Below are 19746 nucleotides of genomic sequence, written 5' to 3'. Positions count from 1 at the left end.
ATTATCGTGTAAAATTAAATAATCATGATTTTTCTGTTCAAAATTTTTTTTTAGAGCTTTATCAAAAAAGAATTCAAAATAATAAGACTTCTCTATGTAAAGTCCGCTATTTATATCTAGCTATTACACAAATTTATAAGCTTATTTAAGATAGTTCACTTAAAAAAAAAATAAATAAATATAAATCTAGACTGAATGGAATAAAGATTATACGTAGGTTTTTGTAGAAAATTATGAAATATGATTTAGGGAAATTATTAGACTTTTCATTAATCATTAATGCTTCATCTACCAAATCAACTCATTAAAAAACAAAAAAGATAGTTCATTTTATTCTTATTTGCTAATCAATCACGAGTTTTATGATGTATCTCGTTTCTTAAACCAAAAGCATTATAAAAATGCTTATCCATGACAGCATTTTCACTAACTAAAAGATACCCTACAAGCATCCAAGTAATCATTGGACCACAACCTATTGGATAGATGAAAATAGTTGGAAGCCATATATTTTTATGTATAGAAATTTTCAAAAAGACAAACTAACTAACTGTAATCTCTTAAAATATGTAAAATGATATAAGATATTAAGGATATAAGTATCTAGCAAAATGTTGAAGCCCGAAATTTTTATTTGTATATCATTGTAAAATATTCATCAAAAGTAAGTGAAGTTTTTAAAATATGTAAACTTACATAAAGATCATATGAGTAGAAACCAAGAAACAGTAAGTGATTAGAATGATTATTATGGGTAATCTAAGTAAATTTGGTATAATATATAAGATTTTTTCCATTATACATTATTTGAATAGTTTTTCAAATATTAGTTTTTTTGTTTAAAATGAAAGCTTTAAATTCTTACTCTTAGGTTATGTTTGGCGCGTCACAGCTAGCTGATAAGCTAGCTTATTTTTCGAGCTTTTTTATGTTGTCGTGTTTGGTAAGCCAAAAAGTAGCTGATAAGCTAGCTTATAAGCTAGTTTTTTGAAAAGCTACTTAGACTAGCTTTTTAGGAGCTTTTTTAAAATTTTCCAAATACACCCCTAATTAATTATAGAAACACATATTCTTACATGTCCTTTTATGTAATTTTATATATTTCAGCTAGTTTTACCAAACGTTATTTTTTATCAGCTAGCTTTTTATTTAACAGCTAGCTTTTCAGCCATCAGCTAGCTTTTCAGCTAACAGCTAACTTTTCAGCTACTCCGCCAAACATAGCCTTAAACGAAAATTTTTAAAACCTCCTAAAATGTCTTAAAAGCTTTTTGCCAAACATGTCGTAAAACTAAACACTTTAAAAACACATCAAAACTAACTGAAATAGCTTTTTAAAATATGAATTTTTTTTTTGTTTGTTTTAAATAACATTTCTAGGTAGAAACTAAATGCCAACATTCAAGGATTTAAATTTGAGAAATTAAATATCAAGAAATTTAGCCACAGGTTTTTACTTGTTTCTGAAAGAAAGAGAGAGAGTTGATAGTTTGCATCCATTCCTCATGATTACAAGGAGCAACAGTCAAAAGAATTAATTACAATCTGAAATTATTTTATAAAAAGACAAGTAGAGAATGGTTGGGTAGAGCAGGTATTTTATTGTATGCCATTGTGGATGACAACTTGCCATTGTACTCTCCCTCCCCCACACTCTTTCGTTGGGTTGTTTTTGTGGGTGGGACCTACACCAGGTTAATTTCATTCTTTTCCATTTTCAATTATTTCATGTCTTCATTTACCTCCCCTATTCTCTTTCACTTTCACCATTCTTCAAACTTACAACACAAACCATGAGTTTGTCTTATTTTTTATTTTATTTTTTTGAAAAGACCATCTTAGTTTTAAACCGTTTTGTTTCATAACAGGTGATCACCATTAGAAAGAAATAGACGTGACTAATCCTAAGGCAAAAAGCACTAATCATGAGAAGATTTTCAAGTTTGACCTAAATCATGCTTCACTTTTTGGTGTTTGATTCACCAATGGCCAATGCCCATTAATGATCATGTGATCCGAGGACAATAATACATGTAGGTAGGGAAACAACTAAACACAAACCAAAACCATTTACACCAAACATTCTTCTAGTAATTCTATTACTTTACTTAGGCCTTCCATTTTGTACACAGGCTCTTCTTTTTTGCAATGCCAACTGTTTTCTTTTAAGTTTTACCCCTTCGGTTAAAATAAATCAATCAAACAATCATTATTCTTTTCACAATGGAATGGGAAAGAATTGCTTTATACTATAGCCTATAGGCTGATGCACCACTTTCAAGAAAGTCAAAATGAGAAACACTACTACTCTATATGCTAATAATAAGAAGAAGAATTAATGTGAAGAATATCTTTACATGAAGATCAGGTTAGTTGTTGTATGATGATGATGAGGATGATGCCATTTGAGAATATAGGAACAAATACCATGCCACTTGCTAGACAAGAATATAATATATAGGCATAGCCACCCACTCAAGGACTCAAGGTAAGGTAAAACTTTGATATATTAACAATTCAATCGACTGATATAATATTATAGCATTACACATACACTAAGAATAAAAAAATCAAGCTTTTTTTTTTGTTTTTTAACAAGAATCACAAATACATACCACAAACCAATACCAATGCAAAAGATAAAAATATAAATATAAGAATAAAATAGAACAAGACACAATTGGCTGCAAAATTTTCACCTGTCAAGGGCTCAAGGCTGTGATGTTGTTCTCAAATTATTATCTGTCTGAAGATGAGAAGCAGCAGCTTCAACAGGAGAAGGAACAGACAAACTTGAGACCATGGTTTGATATTGTGCAGCAGAAGCAGAAGGAGAAGCAGATTGAGGTGTTGCATAGTATACATGTTTTGAAGGATCAGTAAACTCATAACCAAAATTACCTCCAGGGGTAGGGTACCCAACATATTGAGGCTGAGGCTGAAGCTGACGTTGCTGTTGACCTGGCCCTGAGCTTGCTGTTCTGTACATGGCTGCCGGAGATTCAGTTTTAGTTGCAGGTTGGACAGTTCTTGCTCCGGTGAATAAACTAGATGGAGGTGGTGGGACTTGATTATTAGGAGGAGGCATATAATACACAAAATTATGCTGATCAAGTGGGCGAGGAGCATGATGTTGGCCCTGGGAATGAGATGGGTACATCTGGTAGTAAGATCCCATCGGAACTGCCCCGGATGGGTATTGGTGGTGCTGGATGTACTGTGGTGGTGGAATAGCAGTATGAATGAACTGTGGATGGTGGTGCAATTGGGGATGCTGTTGATGTTGATCAACTTGAGTTGGTGTTGTTGGAGTTGAGATTAAATAAGCAGAATCTTGAATCTGAATTCTTGTGTTTTGATCATGAATATTGCTTGGAATGTGTTCAGAAGCTCTGTTGTTGTTGTTGCTATTGGTAGAAAATTGGGTTTGTGAAACTGGATCTTGATAAACCACAGGCGGGGTTCTTCGTGTTATACTGCCATCACTGCAATTTATGGCAATATAAACTTTATTCAGAACAAAAACACACCTTGGCATTTTAGCAAACATCTAGCATGCATTTGCATACAAGTAAGAAGAAAGTGGGAGGTCTTTGAGATACCTTGAAACCGAACCCGGGGAAGGCAAATCAAAAGCTATGGATTGTTTATGCTGATGTTGCTGTTGTTGTTGTTGTTGCTGCTGCTTGCGATAGGCCAATTGAAACCCCTGCTCTGATTTCTCATCTTCTGATAACACACGATTCTGATTATCGGTGATCGCGACCTTGGAAATTATAGGCGCACCGGTAATCACCACCGGAGCCGGTGCCGGCGCAGTCAGCAAACTCACATCCTCTTGATGTTTGATTTGCTGTTGATGTATACTCATATGAGAAAACTGCTCCTCGATTCCTACTCCAACCTTCTGTTGATCATCCACGTTTACTCTAACCGGCGGCAAGTTAGCCAGTGACGGGGATGACGAGGCTGACCCGAACGATGATGACGTTTCCAACATCGGAGAGTCAGGCACCGATTGAATATCCTGAACCGAATTATTTCCTCTCAAATGCTTACCGATCACACCTTTGTGATTAGCATCCTTCTTCTCCGGGATCGAAACGTCATCTTCAAGACCTAACAAGCAATTCACGGATGAAGTATCGGAAAACATCGAAGATGTACCGTTGAGCGCGTTGAGGAACCAATCTTCTGATTTATTGGTGCTCTCTAGAAGCGATCCGATTGAGGAAACGGATTCTGGTTTAGACGGAAACAAGAACAATCGGAGCCGTGAAGATTTGTTAACGTCGGTAGACGAGTTCAGTCTCTCATATTCGTCGATCATGTTTTCCAAGTCTTCATCGGTGGTAACGGAGATCAATGAATCAAGGTCTTCAGAAGGTAGTTGGTATTTAAGTGTAAATGATGCTGTCGTGGATGAGATAGAGGATCGGAGGAGGGTTTTGGCAAGACGGTGAGTGAGGTCTGAAAGAGTAGTGTGGCGGTCTACGACAACGATGCGTGTATCTCCGCCGACGTAACACAAGGTCTTGTCGTGAGGGCGAGGAACTATGTGGCCGCCGTAGCTGCACATCAACCGGAGCTTAGCAGACCCACCCGGCGCCGCCGCAGCCGTAGAACCATTATTAGATGGGTATAGCGAATTTTCTTCTGCCCAACAATCATTGTTGCGGGAACGAGGGGAAGTCTCTACGGAGTCCGGGTGTGTAGTAGTGGTAGTGGTGTTGATGGTTGCCGTTGTGGCAGCGGTGGTGGCGGAGAGAGGCGGTGGTTGTGGTGGAGCAGCGGTTTGCTCCATTCCTTTTTACAGAATTTTGAGGAGGAATGGGTCTTGTTGGAAGGTGGATGCTCTTATAGTTCTCCAGCTGGATACACCTTTACTTTAACTTTATTTACTATTTACAAATATATTTTTGTTCTTAAAACTTTTTGACAATTTACAATTTTACATATGCTTTAAACTTTTTGTAAATGTTTTTATAGTTTTTCTTTGTGAATAAAATATAAATGTTGTTAGATCAAATAAATATCTATGTACAATTTTTACAATAAATAAGGTATCAAGAGTAGTGCTTTGCTTGTTTTTTTAATCGCATAATGTTTAAGATCAGTTGGTGTAGCAACATCGCATATTACTACATTTAAAAAACATCTCTTCATGTCTCATATCATTTATGGTATTATAAGGTTAAATGAAAAAATAAATAATTATTTATAACACTCTCAATTTCGCATGTTATCATTTCTTTTTTTTTTTTTTTCTTTTTTCAATTTATTTATTGTTTATTTATTTATTGTTTTTCCAAAAAAATAATTATTCACTTTGTATTATTTATATATAAAAAAATAAGACATGTAATTTAATTAAATCCTAAATTAAGCATAACATTTAAAAACTAAAAATAACATTACATAAAAATAAAAAATATATATAAAAAAACATTGAATGCAAAAGAAACTATATTCCTAATTTAAAAACATAAATACGATACAATACAGTAGTCATCCAAATATTTTTTCTCGATCCTCTCATTTATCTTTCGTAACACTTACACTTGACATGGTCTCATATTCTTTTCGCTAGTCTGAAGAATCGTTAAACCATTCGTTATTTGATTTTCCCCCGCTTGCTTACGAAGGAACTCCAAGTGTTCACGTTACACTTCAACCTTTTGTTTTGCAAGTAGATTGTGTTGGTCGAACTTTTCTTTCATTTCCGCCAACTCTTATGCCCTTCTCTTGGCTTCGTCTGCGTGTCGTTAAGCGGGTTTCGCTTTGTCGCGCTCGGCCGGTCGACGTGTGTGGCGGGGGTAGATCTCTTTAATGTCTTCGGGACGTTATTTGTGTCGGTGTTGAGACCGATGTTAATTCGTGCATCGGAAACGTCAAGCGAATTAGAATTGCGAGACATCTTTGATTGTACCTCCGCCGATGTTGGCGTCTTAAGCCATTTTGGATCTGCTCTCACAACCTCCTAAATTTTGTTGTATGAAAAACATAATCCATTTTGACGTGATATTGCTCTATCACGACTCTAAAAAAAATTGAAATCTTTCGCACCACTTTGTTTTTGCGAAGAAAGTTTGTTGTGTATCGAATTAAACTTGGTCCACTTCCGATTAATTGCAGTCCACTTGATACTAAGCATATCGTTGTTGCGATATGCCCCCTCTTTCTGCAAAATTTGTGCGAAATTTTCCAAGCACAACTTCCTAAAAACCAACTCTCCTCAAATCATTTCCAATAGTTAGATTTTTTGAAGTCCTACACAACACCATCGCCAACACGCACTCCTCCGGTGTCCATCATTGTGACATCACTATTTTTCACGGCCAAAAAAGACCGATTTTGTTTATGCTTTATAAAAATCAGAGTACCCTTTTAACAAAAATGTTGCGGAATTTGTTACCAGAAAAACATGATAAATGTATTATCAAAGCATTTCCGAAGAAATGCATTTTATTTCTTTTAAAACTTTGGGATGTCATCGTCAATACAGAAACAAAAGCATAAACAGACCTTACATTCTTTTACACTAGTGATCTACATCTCTTTTAGATCTCTCAGTGTAAAGTAGCTCCGTATTGACACATATGATACAAATAAACTTGAGTGGGTCAGGTTGGAAAACCTGGTGAGTACATGGGATTTCAATCCCACAATGTTATATCATATATATAATTTAAAACTCACAAAATATACAATTTCACCATATATATATATATATATATATATATATATATATATATATATATATATATATATATAAGCAACTCTTTCCCCACCTCGTTGATCCTCCTAACGACACTATCCATACTCTTGGACCATAAATTTTACCTTTTACTTAATCCATACTCTCGGATCTAATCCATGCTCTCGGATTAATGATTGTGTCCATTCCATACTCTCGGACTAGGGACAAATGTCTATGTCTAAATCCATACTCCTGGATTAATGACAAATAATTATGTCATATCCATACTCCCGGACTAAGGACAACTGACTATGTCTTAATCCATACTCCCGGATTAATGACAAATGACTATGTCCAATCCATACTCTCGGACTAGGGACAATAACTATGTCTAATCCATGCTCCCGGATCAATGACATATTCTAAAGTTCTTTTATTCGTGTATATCTCACTCGTTCTCATAAAGAGATATTACCCAATGTTCCTCATAATTAATTTAGGTTTACTCACTCTGTATCCTAAACCGTCAAATATTATCAGGTATGTTCTTTAACACGTATTTCAGGCAATATCAAATATTTTACACACCAACAAACATTTAATACATTATTCAATACTTGTATTAAATTCATGCTCACGAAAGGGTGTGACAACTGTCAAATTCTAGTCAAGTCAAAGTCAACAGGTCAAACCGGTAAACTCATTTAGTGCTTGTATGATAGGGTATATTCTATGTTTCTAATGTACAACTTTCTATCATAATATAAAGTATCACTCAGAAGTTTCAAATGTTCAGAAATTCCAAACCCTACCAGGGCAAGTGATGTAATGACTATATAAAGCCCTATTAAATACCCTTTGGGGGTGCAAAACACTCTTAACAAGACATAATGGGGTTTAAGAACCTTTCCTTATGAGGCCAAACACTAATGAAGGCCACCGGCAAAGCCTCTCTAAATCTCTCTCACTCTATCTCTCTCTCCTAAATCTCTCTCAAAACTTTTTCATAATCACCGATATCATCCTAACCATTCCTATGTTGAAAACAGCCCAAAACGGATGGAGAAAACCCATAAGAACAAGCTCAATTCGCAATACACTACTCAATTTTGGAGCCTCTCCTCTTGGTCCGGAACCCTCTTAGCCTGGAATGCCTTCTGACTCCGGATTGTGGGTTGACTTTGGACCATCTAAGAAGAACCGGGAAATTTCGCCTACTCCGGAAACCCTTCTCGCTCCGAAAAGTCACGCAGCTCCGGAAGATCTCGCCTCAGAAAGTCTCGCACGCCGAAAGCTTTGCATCTCGGAAGGTAAAGCGACTTCGGATGTTGCTGATTGACTCCGGAACATGAAGGCCAACTTCAGAACTCGTATTTTGGCTCCGGAAGTGGCTTCTTGACTCCGGAACCCTCACAAGTCCGGACCCCATTTTGAATTTTGACCATTTCAGACATTTTAGCAATTTTAGGAGTATTTGACGTCAGGAACACCCTCAAACTCATATTTCTCATGACTCAAACCCTCTAAACTCCTAATTCATGCCAAACATGAAGAGTTATATCACATTTTTATGAATAATGTCTAAGACTCATTATTTTATTCATAAGGTAATCATCCACTTTATGTCACTATTTTCACCTTACCTAGTCAAATCGTTGTCCTTTTTTAACTCACCCCCACACTCCATTAGATTGACTTAACCAAATCCACCCAAGATATCTTATTCTTAACATTACTCAAGAGATCTTATTCTCAACAATTCCCAAGAGTCTCACTTACCTTTATCCAAAGGCAAACATCTTCTCCCTCTCTTACTCTATTCTTCTCTCTGGAACTCAAAACTCCCAGGAGGTCACGAATTCTTCCCTCACTTTCGGTAAGTTCTTCACCGTTACTCATAAACATACTACATTTCTTCACTCAAAACATGGAATTCTTATACAAATATCGTCATATTTGTTCTTAGGATCTTCAAACCCTTAAGCATTCTCCAAGTGTTCTTGGCTTGGAAACCTCTATTCCTTCAACCATCCATCTCATATAATCACTCAAGGTGAGTTCATACCCCACCTTTTCACGTTTTCTTCTAGTTTTATGGGGGAGAATACAAGTTACAACATCAAAACATGCTTAAACTCAAATGACAACTTTCAACAGAAAAATTATAGTTCAATCTTGAACTGTTTTGATCATCTTAAACTCCATAACTTTCAAAACCGTTTAGTATGAAAATATTTCAGGTTTATACCTTTCAAATGACTACTTTCACATGTTCATACGATTTTTCTACATTTTATGGTGATTTTTATAAAACTGTCTATCACTACAGCAAAGAATTCGGAACAGTCGGTGAAAATGGTCAATTTTACACTAGTTAGGAATCATTAAAAATCATATTAAAAAATTGTGATCATACTAGACACATTTTATGAACTTTCAGAGTTTACGGATTTAGTTTTCGACTCAAGATGATTTTTCTGTGATTTTTACAAAAACAGTGACAAAAAGTAAAACCAGTTACAACTATCTTACAAGTTTACTAACACTTTGTAATTGTTAAGCAAAGTGTTTATAAATGATGACTACATATTGACTTGTGTTATTTGTTATGTACATTTCTGAAACAATACGCATTCTTCATAAGAGATATTATTTACCACAAACATATGTGATAAGCTATAATAGGTATAGTTTATGTTACATCAACTCTATGAACTTACTAAGGAAGGTTATATTCCTACTACAAAAGGATTTTCAATTACACTACACGTAAACTCATTAAATCTGATTGTGAGGCACTACTTCTTTGTACTCTTAGAGTGATGGTTAAAATCCTATAGTTATAACCAGAGTCTCTTGTAGGGAGAGTGTGATACTTGTATATAGATCTATATTGGGATTGATAACCCACGCCTTAGTTGCATGCAACAACTAAATCGGCAGGTCTGGGGTGACAAATGTCATAACATTCTGAATCCTGAAGAACGTCGTAACAGGTTACTCTGCCAATCAATATGGTTATAATAAATCACTTAGGGAGATAATGACACACATAGTTTGATATCTACATTCTAATGGGTTTTATGATTATAAAACTGCTTACACTATTATAAGTATGGAAAATACTTGCACATTTCGGTCTTTGGGTCTTAAGATTGCAACTCATTTAATAAGTAAAATATTGGATTTTTCTTGTGCATACACTACATTTACAAAGAGTGGTTTTCAAATTTATAAACAAAAGCTTATGCACTCACCAACGTAATCGTTGACACTCTTTCAAAATTTACTTGTATTCTCAGGTAATCAATAGAAACAGGTGTCTACCAGCTTTTAAGGATGGAACGCTTTGGCGTTAGACAAAACATTTTATCATTATATTGTGATTGATTTTGAAACATGTAACTCATGAAATCATGTAACTTTCTCGATTATATTTATGATGGTTGTATTTACTTTGATCACTATTATACTCGTTGCTGCGATACTATACATGAAGTCCTCCACCCCCAAACGTTTCCGCCATCTTTGGTTTGGGGGTGTGACAAAGGGATTATGCACTCGCTTGTTAAAGTGATGATTCCAAACTCGGGCAACACTTCACTTCTAACAATTCTATTTCCTTTGACAAAACATAGCATTATTATCGCTAAATTTTAGTCTAATATTTATTACGGCTATTTATTAGTCTAGATTCATCATTAACTCAGAGAATACTTCATGATCTATCAAGTAAGGATCAGCTAGGCAAGACAACTGGGAGGCAGGACCATTTCGGCATATAGTTTTTCTGAAATCCAACAACCAAACCCAACGTAACCAATCTAGACACCTCTCCCGTAAGTAGATCAATAAGTATAACGACTTTGAATCATTGAAAAACCTTATTTATAGGTTCATAATAACGATATTATATTTAAATATAAGTTATATTTAAAGTATGGTAGGCGTATCTCACTTACAACGGGTTTTTATTAAAAACCGGGCTTCGCTGGAGTAGAGCTTCTGAGCCGAAAAGCTCTTTTTCTCGGAGCCGTAGGGATCTCCGGGGCTTCCTTCTCGTGTTAGGGAGGTACCCTAGGCTTTGGGGGGTTGGGGGGTGTTAAAGAGTGTAGAGAGAGAGGGATATATATATATATAGAAAGAGATGGGAATTAGTGTGAGAAATAAGGCTGCCCCGTACCTCTATTTATAGGCTGGAAATCTGATCAACTCGTTGAGTTGGGTACCACATGTCACCATTTGGTGGCAAGACTTGGGGAGAAAGCAATGGCTCAGATTGCGCCACGTCACCCCCTTCGCAGCAGCACACTCCCGACTTCTAAACCCCTTAAATTTCGCATACAAGCTCCATTTTTGACGTTCTTTATATCCATGCGTAGGTATTGACAAGATCTACAACTCTCATTTTGATTCCACCGGCTAATTCTAGGCCGGATTTAAATTTAACAGTATGAGAAGATTACATTGTTAAATGACCATGTAGAATTCATAACTTCTACATACGGACTCCGTTTTCGTATGTATTTTTATCATTGAGTTATTATTAGTGAGATCTTAAATTCTCATTTAGGTGCGTTGTCCAAAAATCGATCAATCTAAAATTTGAATTTCAGGTTGTGCACTTCTATGCCAAATCTTAGAAAAATCATAACTTCCTCATACGAAGTCAGATTTGGGTGTTCTTTTTACGCACTATCTCGGTTTGACGTATACTAAAACTTTCATTTAGATCTCTAAGGCTAAAAAGTAGTTTATCAAAAGTTCACTTTTTACCTTACGCGGTGTCGTGTCGGTTTTGCCGTAAAACTTCGACGGGTCATAACTTCTTCGTTATAACTCAGATTTCAACGTTCTTTACATGTATGGAACCCTTGTGACATATACTATAACTTAGTTAAGATTATTTATTCTAAATAATATTCTATCGAAAACTCATTTTCAACACTTATTGTCTATAAATTAACTAGTCCGGATCTACGGGAGTTATAACCATAGTGGAGCTTCTTCTTTAGTTTCCGCAATCATTTTCCCTTTTCTGTTTCCTTTTCCCTTTAATTTTCCGACTACCTCTCGCTTGTGTTTCAGCAATTGTATCTTACGTTGGTTGTGTGGGTGGTGGGTGTGTGGTTGTTTGTGACATGGAAGTAAAAGGATTGTAAAGGTTTTGTTGAAGGTTTGGGGTTTTTTTGCATGTAAGGCGATGTAGGAAATTGCATTGGGGGTGAGTTGGGATTAAAAAGTTTCCTTGAAATGGTATTTGGGGTGAGTTTTGAGTGTTGAGTATGTTCATATAGCTCTCGTATGGTGCGAACCCCATCGGAGCGGATGTATTTGTGTTTAGTAGAGGGGTATTCGGGATTTTCTCCATAGCTTGGTTGAAAGAAAATGTGGTTGATTTTTGTATAAAATGAGAAAGAGAAGAATGATGTATGTAAAAAGAATGGGTGTATGTATGTATTTTATGTCAGGTAAATTGGAAAAAAAAAAATTACTTTGTGACCGTTCCCAAACGATCATATGACCATTTTCTCTTCAAAAATAGGTGTTACCCATTTGTTACCATGGCAATGGGAGGCCCGATAACGCGCAAAAACGACATAGGGGCGGTGTTTGGTCATTAAAACGACATTGTTGTTCATCCACGTCACCATAACGGCTTCGGCCGTTGACTACACCGGATACTCTAAAAGGTTTGAATGGTGTTTTCAAACTAATCAGGTGTAGGTTGCTGGTAAGGTATTGTAGGGGTAAGCATTTAAACATCTGGATCGGGACTAAGTTATTGGGTTCGGGCCAGTTCTCTGTTTTTTGTAGGGATGGAATTTAAAACAAGAAAATCATACCGGAACTGGAACCGTTATAAGTAAAATATGTATAATGGTCCGAGTTGCGGGTTTAAAGAATGGTTTTATCCAGATTCCGGGTAATCCGGGTTTCGGTTCCAGGTAAACCAGGTTTGAGATGGGAACTGATTTCTATGAAAAGTTTAAAACATGCATATCTCATTTGTTTGAAGTTAGATTAGCTTGTGGTTTTTTTTCCATGGTGTAGTTTAAAGTTTGTACATGACTTTAGACTATAATTTTTTTCATTTTTAGTTTCATATTCATTGACTTATAGATACATAAATTCAGAATATCAAAGCTGAAAATTTTATTTTTTTCATCTTTTTTGTATTCTATGAAAATTTTAAAACATACAAATCTAATTCATTGAAGTCAAATTAGCATGTAGTTTTCTCCAACGTGTAGTTAGAGTTTGTACATAATTTTTTACTATAATTTTGTCATTTTTGGTTTCATATTCATTGATTTATACTTCCCCAAATGCGGGATATCAAAGTTGAAAATTTATTATTTTTAGTCTTTTTTTGTATTTTGTGAAAATTTTAGAATACGCATATCTAATTCGTTTGAAGTCGGATTAGCATGTAGTTTTTAAACGTGTAGTTTAGAGTTTATACATAATTTTAGACTATAATTTATTAATTTGTCATTTTTGGTATAATATCCAATGACTTATTGTGACAACCGTCAATTTATGGTTAAGTCAAAGTCAAATAAAGTCAACAAGTCAAACCAGTCCACTCAACTAGCTCTTATATGTTAGGGCTTACTCTAAAAATACTAGTGAACAATTCTCTATGTTAATACAAAGTATCATTTAGAGGTTACATATGTTCAGAAAATCTAAACCCTAAACAGGGTAAGTGTTGTAACGACTCATTAAAACACTATTACATACCCTTCGGGGGCGTATAACATTCATAACGAGGCTTAACGGGGTTTACAAACCTTGCATTAAGAGGCTAAACACTAACAAAGGTCACAAATAAAGCCTCTCTCAATCTCTCTCGCTCTATCTCTCTATCTCCCAATCTCCTTCAAAATCACTTTTCACTTTTTTTATAATTACTCGGGGCATCCCGACCCTTAACTTAGTCAAAAACCACTTGAAACGGGAAGATTATTTGAAAAACAGCCTTATAGGGCCGAACCCTCTTATAGGACTGAACCCTCCCTTAGAACCGAACCCCTCTTTAAGACCGAAACACCCCCCCCCCTTTCAGCCCACCTTACCTTTGGTCGGTTCCCAGCTTCTCGGTTCATCTCGCTTCGGTTCTACCACCTTCGGTCCCTAGCCTCGCAACTGAACACTCCTTCAGCTCGGATCAACCTACTTTCGGTTTTCAACCCTTCTTGGACCGAACCTTCGGTCCTGACCCCCAAAACTTTGCAAGTTCGCCTCTTGGTCCTGGTTTTTTACCACTTTCACGTTTTAAGCCCATTTTTGATGATTTTGACGGGGGATTTTCACTCAAACTCATATTTTGACATATAAGACCCCATAGATTCATATTTTAATCATAATTTGGGGAAATATTTACCGTAAATAATATCTTTTGTACAAGACATTATTTAAGGGTTAATTGACTTTTCCAAGAAGTTATGACACCATACCCACTTTATGTCACTATTCACTCCTTACCACATCAAATCACAGTCCTTTTATGCATCTTCCAACACTCCATTTGACTTACTTATACTAAATCCACCTAAAAGATCTATATCACACTCACTCCCCAAAAGAATCATTCACCACATTCTTAAAACAAATACTCTTTCTCTTTCCTTCTAAATTTTTCCTCCCTGGAACCAAGAACTCCAGGAAGTCATGAGCTCTTCCTCCATTGTTGGTAAGTTCTTCATCTCCACTCTTGAATATTTCACACTCCTTCACTCAAATCATAGATTTCTTATACAAATATTGTCATATTTGTTCTTAGATCTTTAAATCCACAAGCATTCTCCAAGTGTTCTTGACTTGGAAACCTCTTTTCTTCTACATCCATCTCAGAAAATAACTCAAGGTGAGTTCATATCCCTATATTTTCATGCTTTACTCAAGTTTTAAGAGGGAGAATACAAGTTACAACACTAAAATACATTATAACTCAACCAACAGGCTTCAACAGAAAAGTTGGGCCTCATTCACGGACTGTTTTGAACATCTTAAACTTTTTATTTTTCAAAACTGTACAAGGTACAAATGTTTCAGGTTAATACCTTTCTAATGACTACTTGCACATCCTTATACGATTTTTCTACAATTTATGGTGATTTTTACAAAACTGTCTATCATTTCGAAAACGAACTCGGACCAGTCTGTGAATATGGGCATTTTTGCACTAGTTGAGACCACTAAAAATCATAATAAAAATTATGAATAAACTAGAAACATTTCTTGAACTCTCAGAGTTTACGGAATCAGATTTCGACTTTGTATGATTTTTTTGTGATTTTCTAAAAACAATACCGGAAAGTTAAAACTAGTTAAACAACTTTCAATTTATTAACACTTTGTAACATGTTGAGCAAAGTGTATAGTAATAAAATTTCTATGTGTTGAATGTATTTCTTGTTAGTTTAATATCACAAACAGAAATAGTCATTCATGATAAGATTTCCATTTACTAATAACATATGTAATAAACTATAATAGGTATAGTTTATGGTACTTACACACTACAAACTCACTATGAAAAGTACTCTGTTTACTCTACAAAAAGGGCTTTCATTCACTACAACCATGTATAATAAACTATAATATGTATAGTTTATGGTTCCTTACACTACAAATACACTACAAAAAGGGGTTTAGTTACACTACAAAAAAGGTTTTTCATTCACTCTACATTTAAACTCGTTAACGTAAATTATGAGACACTACTTCATTGTACTCTTAGAGTACGGGTTAAAATTCTTGTAAGTTATAACTAGAGTATCTTGTAGGGAGAGCGTGATAGTTGTATATAGATCTATATTGGGATTTGACAACCCACACCCAAGCTGCTTGCAACAGCTCAGCCGGCAGGTCAGGGGTGACAAATGTCATAACATTCTGACGCCCGAAGAACGTCGCAGCAGGTCTATTATTTCATAGTATGGTTATAACTACTCACACAGGGAGATAACGACACATATAGTTTACGGGACTTATTATTTTAAGAAGGGTTTTATTTATTTAAAAGAAGTTCATGTACCATCATAAGTATGGAAAATACTTGTGCATTTCAGTCTTTGGGTCTTAAGACTACACAACATTTTATAAGGAAAATATTGGATTTTTCTTGAACAAACACTACATTCACAAATAACAGATTTCAACTCTTCATACAAAAGCTTATGAACTCACCAAATTAATTGTTGACACTCTATCAAAATTTACTTGTTTTCTTAGGTAATCAATAGAAATCAGTGACTACCAGCTTTTGAGGATGGAACGCTTCAGCGTTAATACAAGCATTTTGTCATTATTTTGTAATCATTATTTTGATATCCCGACTTTAGGGGACTGTAAGTGTCATATCCCCAAACCAAGGATGGCGGAAACATTACCCGATACCTTACCCGGAATCGACCCAAAAGCGATTCCTATATACCAATCCGGTTTTCGATCTTACAAAATCTCGTTAACAAGTTTTTCGGATCCGGGTCTGTAATATCCCAAAAATTCAAGCCAAATTAAAACTTTTTAATACATTTTAAAACCATAATAAGTCCACTATTTTACTAAACACCCCCTGACTTCTAAAAACCTTCACAAAATAAGTCTTGAATTTACACTTTAACCCCCGAAGATTCAAATCTTGTTACTTGGCTTCCCGAAACCAACGCCCCGCTAATTATTATTTGATTTTGAGAAATAATAATATAAAATGATAATAAAAATTACTTCTCGGGATTTCGGGTTTATTATTTAATTATTCTATTTTAAACGAGATGTTACAGGGTCCATCCGGGTCAGGTTTGTACCCACTTTCATCTCTAGTTTTTGTATCATGCGATAACGATCCAATATTTTTATCATGTAGGTAAGGCCGGTTCCGGGTAAAAATCGGATTGCACCGGAATTTTAAAAGATTGATATTTCAACCGCTTTTATAATCTATGAAAATTTTAAAACATATATACCTCATGCGTTTAAAGTCAAACTTACATGAGATCTTTTTCGACATTTAATTTAGAGTTTGTACTTGAATTTTGACTATAATTTCATTTTTTTGTTACATATTCAATAATTACAGTTTCCCAAAGTTGGGATATTAAGGTTGGAAAATTTTCAGCTTTTAAGCAATTTTTTGTAATATGTGAAAATTTTAAATCATGTATATCTTATGTGACATCCCCAAAATCACGGCCAGAAAAGACCGATTTCATTTATGCTTTTTAAAATAATTTCAAAAGAAATCCTTTTGATTTAAAAGAGTTGCGGAATTTGTTCCCAAAACAAAATATGATAAAATAATATTTATCAAAGCATTTCATCAAGAGATGCATTTTCATTATATAATCAAAACTCGGGATGTCATCTTTCGATACAGACCATAAAGCATAAACGATAACATTACAAGTCATTCAACAAATATATACATATACAGACTTGTAAACAAAACAACTCGATGATTCATCCATCTTATGCCCTTGCGCCACTTCCTGTAATACAAATAAAACTGAGTGGGTCAGGCTTGGGAGCCTAGTGAGCATATAGGGTTTTCAACCCACAATAAATAATTATATTTAATTTCACCAACCAACAATAACCCGATTACCCATTCTAATTATCCTCACTTTATGTCCCTAAAACAACATCAATCTCAAGGGACCTAATCTAGGATTTTCATTGGGACGGACATTACTGCTAAGGGGTTTCCTCAACAATAGATATCCTAAAGGCAACCATGAGGGGGATAGAGTACACTGGTGAACACATCGTTCACAACACCTACAGGTTATGAACCTGCTAGCGTTCCACATGACTGTCTAGAAAGAGTCTGTGGTCGTTATCCATACTCCGTTGAATAACTAGATCAACAACAACAACATCGAGGCCTCTCATCTATTTATCACACATCAACTATCTACCCATGTTCTACCCAACATATTAGTAGATAAAAATATATATTTTTATACATAGTTTAAAACCTGTATAGCATTCTCATTCAATACATATTCCAATCAACAGATGAGACACATACACATAACACGTATTTCATAGAGAATAAATCATATCTATGAGATAGAAGAAAGTGAATATACAATCACACATATAACATCAAAATATACACATAACACGTATATCGTATAAAATACTTCATAGTTATGCGTTAGACGAAAGTAACTACACACTCGCTTGATCAGAAGATGATCGGACAACACTACGACTTGAAAAAGTAGTATTCTTTGGTAGATCTGGAAGATCTTCACAAAAAACCGGGCTCCTCGCGGGCAAAGCTTCGGCTCGGGAATTGCAATTCTCGGGATCTTCGGGCTTCGGGACTCGGGAATGATACCGGGGCTTTGGGGTTACTTCTTTGCACGTAAATCGATGCAATACAAGTGAGAGATGAGAGAGTGAGAAACCAAACTCGGCTGGCCCTTCAAATCTATTTATAGGGCAAAACTGGCCCTTGCCATGTCGTGACACCTTTTTCCACGTCGTGGGATTGGTCGTCACTGCATGCGTCATCGCAAGTTGCATCTGGGGGACTCCCGGAGGTGTCAGAAGACTGGCCACGTCGTGGCACTGCTTGCCACGTCGTGGTATCTGACAGTTTTGGGGTTTCGCGCCCTGAACTTCAGAAATTCATAACTTTCGCATACGAACTCCATTTTCGACGTTCATTATATCGACGCGAAGGTGAGATTATGCTCTACAACTATCGTTTAGACTCCATTGGATAATTTTGACTTGATTTTTAATATATTATAAGTATATTACTTATATATTATTTTTAGTAGGCCGGGACATGAAAACTTTGTTCGAAATTCATAACTCCTTCATCTGAACTCCGTTTTCGTCTATCTTTTTATCGTTGGACTACTATCAATGAGATCTTCAATTCTCATTTAGAAATTTTTGTCTAAATATCACTCGATCTCTATTTTGAGTATTCGGGCTGCATACCGCTAAGTCGAAACTTCGAAAAATCATAACTTCCTCATACGAAGTCAGATTTGAGCGTTATTTTCATACACGCTCTCGGTTTAAGGAACTCTACAACATTCGTTTAGATCACTAAGGCTAAATATCGCACTAACGTAAATTTCACTTTTTACGTCATTCAGCGTTGTCGGTTCTGTCGCGAAACTTTGACAGGTCATAACTTCTTCGTTATAACTCGGATTTTGGCATTCTTTATATATTCGGAAACCTCGTTTCAACTACTACAACATTATCCATAGATATCTGCTTTATCTAACATTTCATTTTGATGCTTATTTTTATTCTTAATTAAATTAAGACACACAATTAAGCACATAACATATAATACTCAAATAATACACTTCTATTATTTGAAAACGGGTTACAAAGGTTAACCTGGACTACTATATCAATATTAATGACGAGCCCGAAAACACAGACGTTACATCTTATTCATTGGAAGTCGGATTTACACGAGGTCTTTTCCAACATTTATTTAGAGTTTGTACTTGAGTTTAGATGGTAATTTCAACATTTTTCGTTACATATTCAATGAGTTGCAATCATTCGACGTCGGGATATCAAGGCTGAAAAACCAAGTAAGCATCGTGACATTTAACAATGTATTAGTTATATAAATTTACATGTGAAAATGCTATAAACAAAGTACAAATAGACCAAAGATGATATCATCGTAATAGATCAACTAACATTAGCATAAAAAACTAACATTTGGTAGGGTTTCAACGACTTGTACCGGTCCAATGGATACAAGAACCGGAAAACTTGGACTCGGACCCGAAACCGAACTTATACCCGATAAGTCTCCATGGTTCTGGTCCACGATCCATCCACTTCTATCAAATCGACCCGATCCAAAACCGGTTCCGATTTCGATATATTCTAAATTTTCACCCCTTAAGTATTGTACTTGATTCAACTTATATGAGGATGAGGATTCAAATCATTTTCACCCTTTTTTGTATCTAGTTCAAGCGGATACTTACTATCACGTCATCATATCCTATTTCGACTTGATTTCTGTCTACCCACTACAA

The 19746-nt window shown here is 35.5% G+C and overlaps 1 protein-coding gene across 1 annotated transcript; it reads right to left on the bottom strand.

The window, feature by feature from the left end:
* Positions 1 to 2489: 2489 nt before the first annotated feature.
* On the bottom strand, positions 2490 to 4842 carry LOC111894492 (uncharacterized). The gene is made up of 2 exons (XM_023890564.3): positions 3603 to 4842; positions 2490 to 3485 (listed from the first exon to the last, which is right to left on the bottom strand). Exons 1-2 carry the CDS (start codon positions 4802 to 4804, stop codon positions 2711 to 2713), a joined length of 1977 nt encoding a protein of 658 aa, XP_023746332.1. The 5' UTR covers positions 4805 to 4842; the 3' UTR covers positions 2490 to 2710.
* Between the last annotated feature and the right edge of the window lie 14904 nt (positions 4843 to 19746).

The sequence above is a fragment of the Lactuca sativa genome, chromosome 4 (genome assembly GCF_002870075.4).
Source record: "Lactuca sativa cultivar Salinas chromosome 4, Lsat_Salinas_v11, whole genome shotgun sequence".
Lineage (NCBI taxonomy): Eukaryota > Viridiplantae > Streptophyta > Magnoliopsida > Asterales > Asteraceae > Lactuca > Lactuca sativa.
Note: the sequence above shows the minus strand (reverse complement) of the source record. Positions and strands in the feature narration are given on the sequence as shown.